The sequence below is a fragment of the Lactuca sativa genome, chromosome 3 (assembly GCF_002870075.4).
Source record: "Lactuca sativa cultivar Salinas chromosome 3, Lsat_Salinas_v11, whole genome shotgun sequence".
Classification (NCBI taxonomy): Eukaryota; Viridiplantae; Streptophyta; class Magnoliopsida; order Asterales; family Asteraceae; genus Lactuca; species Lactuca sativa.
This window is the reverse complement of record NC_056625.2, coordinates 134,360,291-134,364,392: the sequence shown is the minus strand read 5'-3', so window position 1 is coordinate 134,364,392 and position 4,102 is coordinate 134,360,291. Positions and strand designations below refer to the sequence as shown.

Sequence of the window (4,102 nt, the reverse complement as noted above, 5' to 3'; positions counted from 1 at the left end):
CAAGGGCATTGGCCGGAGGTGTGGTCACTCATTTTTGTAAATAAATATTCGAGCTTATCATCAAGTAAGATTGATATGTAATCAACGTAAGGAGCATCTTGCACTTTAGAAATCTTCGTAATACGTTGATTTATATCAAAATTACAAGCGTTCACCAAAACAACATCATCATCCTTCTTTGCAATATCCTCTTTCATAATATGAATCTCCTGCTTAAGTAACTCTTTCACATTTGTTCTTTCAGTTTGAGCAACCATTTGAGCTTTAGAATCAAAATTTTGAGCTAAATCGTGAATGGTATAGGTGATATCTACATGAAATGTATTGTCATTAAATAAAAGTCTTCTAAGCTCTTTGATTTCATTCAGAGCCACATCCATCTTCTTTGTATGATCCAACAATAGCTTCTCATTTTTCGAAACTAGCTTGACATTTTTGGAAAGTAATCGTTTGATCGTGGCTTCATGATGAGAGATTATTTTGGTAAAGGCTGAAGAATAAAAAGATTCACCATAACGGGCCAACAAATTCAAATTTCGATTCAAGGGCTTACATTCTTTCCTAGTCAAAGGAAAATAATTCTTCTTCTGATTAGAGTCACTTTCATCATCCAACAAAGAAGGTGCCATGAAGGAGCAACGATTTCCACAAAAGAATCGTTATCAATGGAATTATGGAAATCATCATTATCCAAAAATGCATAGGTTCTAAACAAACTGTCATCATTTTCTTCAAAAGGGTTTGCTATAAGAGTTGTGCAATCGGAGGATCAAAAATCAGAGTGATAATAATAAAAGAAGTTGTAGTTGCGACCCAAGATGTAATAGAAGATGTTAATAACGGTGTGGTTTGAGATAAAGAAATGATAATAGGTTGAGTTGTAAAATTGATAACATGAGATTGAGATAGGTTAACAACTAGATTTTCGAGAGGTATTTGAAAAATGTATTTTTGTAATTATGGAATAACAGGAGAAGTGATACTGGTTGAGATAAAAGATACCTTCGAATTCTTAGATGAATTTGCAGTATCCTCTTCAAAATTAACATCATCTACTCGAATATCACTATGAGTAGCTTCGTCATCCGCCTCCTCATTAACAAGAGTTATCGATGGCTTCCCCTTCATCTCAAGTTTCTTTGTTTCTTAGGATTCAGAACAAAAACCTCTTCCATAAATTCTGCCTTTCGCTTTGTTCCAGCACCCATTAAGTAAAGATTGGAATATGTAAACACGATTGTTTTAATCAAAATAACTCTTTGATTATATGAGAAACTCTCTCAAAACTCACGGTATTACAATGTTTTCCAATAATCATAACTCGACCTGAAACCATGTGTATATATACTCCTAACTACCGACTTGTAATTAGATTACAATTAGGAAACTAGAAACCTACTTGTTTATGATTTCCTAAAAACTAGGTTGCTATTACTTGGTCTCCAAGTCCTACTCGACTTAGGATTCCAACAATCACCCTAGAATCTCTAAGTCCTTCTAGAGAATTCTTCAACCCGATCCGTATTTAGAACATGGATTCGTCACTATCGTCACGTTTCGAAAAATCACCTTCTCGTAATTTTTGGAGTCATTCCGGACATTCAGACGCAAAGTGACCTGGTTTGTCACACCGAAAACAAATCACCTTAGATCGGTCTTTTTCCCTATTTTTCCTATTTTTGTCGTGACAACAATTACATTTTTTGCAATTGTTGGAATTGGATTGAATTAAATCGGAATTGGACTGTTTATTGGACCGATTACTTTGAGAAACAATATTATTTCTTTTGGGCCCGCCTAACCCACATGACCCTCCAGATCCGGATCTATTTGACCCGTTAGTCCCATTAAACTCATCTGATCCTTTCCACTTTCCCTTCGTTATCGACGAGTTACCCCCACCAGCTGACGAGCCTCCTACTTCAGACGTCGATTTCACAAATAGCACCTTCGACTGATCTGCCTCGCTAATATCTTCTTCCCTTATTCTTTCTTCGTATGCCTTTAATCGACCGACTACATCTTCGAATCCGACTGATTTCAGATCGAGCACCTGTTCCAAAGAGGCGACGATGTGTATAAACTTCGAATGAGGCAAGGTTTTGAGGAACTTCTTCACTAATTTCGATTCGTCAATAACATCTCCTAAAGCTGCTGATTTCGAGGCTATACCGGACAGCTTTCTAGCATATGTGTCGATGGTTTCCGACTCCATCATCTTTAGCCGATTGAATTCGACGTTTAGGGTTTGCAATCGGGCCTGTTTCACCCTATCAGCTCCTACATAATGAGCCTTGATCGATTCCCGTAGAACCTTTGAAGAATCGACATCACCAATTTGCATTATCAAGCTTTCTGGAATTGCCTGATAAAGCAGCCCCATAGCAAGGTAATCTTTCTCCTCGTTTTTCTCTGTTCCTGGATCGATCACTGTCCAAGCCTTGTGAATCTTTAATACCACTTTCATTCTCATTGACCATACAATGTAATTCGCTAAGTTCAGCATAGGACACGCTACAGAGGTTGACCCAATTTCTTTTACTCTCACCGGAGCTTCTCCTTCTCCCCCTTTATCTGTCATGTTGACCTGACTCGTCAACAGGTAAGAATTGATCTCACAGTTTCTTTTTTCTTGGCTCTGATACCAATTAAAGATTGGAATATGTAAACACGATTGTTTTAATCAAAATAACTCTTTGATTATATGAGAAACTCTCTCAAAACTCACGATATTACAATGTTTTCCAATAATCATAACCCGACCTAAAACCATGTGTATATATACTCCTAACTACCGACTTGTAATTAGATTACAATTAGGAAACTAGAAACCTACTTGTTTATGATTTCCTAAAAACTAGGTTGCTATTACTTGGTCTCCAAGTCCTACTCGACTTAGGATTCCAACATTCAGCAGGAAATAATACCATCATTGAAAACTAATTGAAGTTCCGAAGGAATTTCCCTTGGTACTATCGTCCGAATAAGAGATGACTTGTAAGTAGAAATGATAGCATTATCGGAAGAAACACAATCTAACATAACATTAGGAATCAAACCAATGCATGGAAGGTTAATATCCATTTGAAACACCAAATTAAAAAACATTAAGTTTATGAATCTCATCCATGGCACAATCTTTCATCTATGGACATCTATAATGATCCCTTGCATTCTTCACCACAATCGACCAATATTGAGCACACGAAATGTTCGTATCTTTAATAGAAGATGATGGACTAGCATAGAATTAAGCCCAAAGGACTTGTTCCAAATAAAAATTTATAATCTGTATACACTCTATACGTCAATGATAAGAACAACGTACTTGCATTATCGGAACTAGTAGCACATTCAAAAAAAAAAACCTTGAAGAAGATTATGAGCATAGCATTCCAAGGAATTGGCAAACGAGTGTTCTTAAACCTTGAAACTTGAGGAAGAACATGATTGTACCCTATTTAGTGAAGAACATGGAGCATTGGCTTGACGTAAGAAGATATGGGCTGTAGAGTGAATCATTAGTAGGGAGACCAACAAGTTTGTAGAAATTCAATCGTGAAGTTGCAGGTTTATGACCATGAACTTCAAAACTGAGTGTATCTTTGTCTTTGTTGTAACTCGCATTTGAATAAGCCAAGATCAAAGTAGACATCAGAACTTCTTCATATTGGATTAGGCCTTTCATCAATATAGATGCGTTCAAACACTCGATCATTGGTGAAACATGAGTGGGATATTTGGAAGAATCCATATCAGCGTTGAGATTTTGATTGTGCTTGATGATCAGAGAGATCGGGGATGCATAATGATCCATAAATAAATTGTTTTCTGCAGCAACTATCATTTATGAATGCTTGATGAACAGGAAGAACAGTTTGAGGATTCAAAGGATCTTTAGGAATGCTTGAAAGGATTTGGAGAGAGTGTAAAAAGGTAAGATGTAAAAGTAACTAATTAATTATATTTGTAAAAGAACGCTAAATAATTACTTTTTGAATTTGAAAATCCCTTGTATAAGTGGAGAGCTAAACCGCCAAACCAAGCAATAACTGTTCAGCCAATCACGACAAAGATCTTCCTACACATCATCGTTGATAAC

The 4,102-nt window shown here is 36.4% G+C and overlaps 1 protein-coding gene across 1 annotated transcript; it reads right to left on the bottom strand.

The window, feature by feature from the left end:
- Nucleotides 1–957: 957 nt before the first annotated feature.
- LOC111881042 (uncharacterized) lies at nt 958–2,581 on the bottom strand. The gene is made up of 2 exons (XM_023877435.1): nt 1,646–2,581; nt 958–1,122 (listed from the first exon to the last, which is right to left on the bottom strand). The coding sequence occupies exons 1-2, from the start codon at nt 2,579–2,581 to the stop codon at nt 958–960; spliced, it is 1,101 nt and encodes a 366-aa protein (XP_023733203.1).
- Between the last annotated feature and the right edge of the window lie 1,521 nt (nt 2,582–4,102).

Bases quoted from the DNA above. Each gene is read 5' to 3' on its own strand.
- LOC111881042 (XM_023877435.1), bottom strand. From the start codon at position 2,581: ATGACAGATAAAGGGGGAGAAGGAGAAGCTCCGGTGAGAGTAAAAGAA. The intron at 1,123-1,645 runs GTGATTTGTTTT...CTTGAGATGAAG, and splicing joins GGGAAAAAGACCGATCTAAG to GGGAAGCCATCGATAACTCT.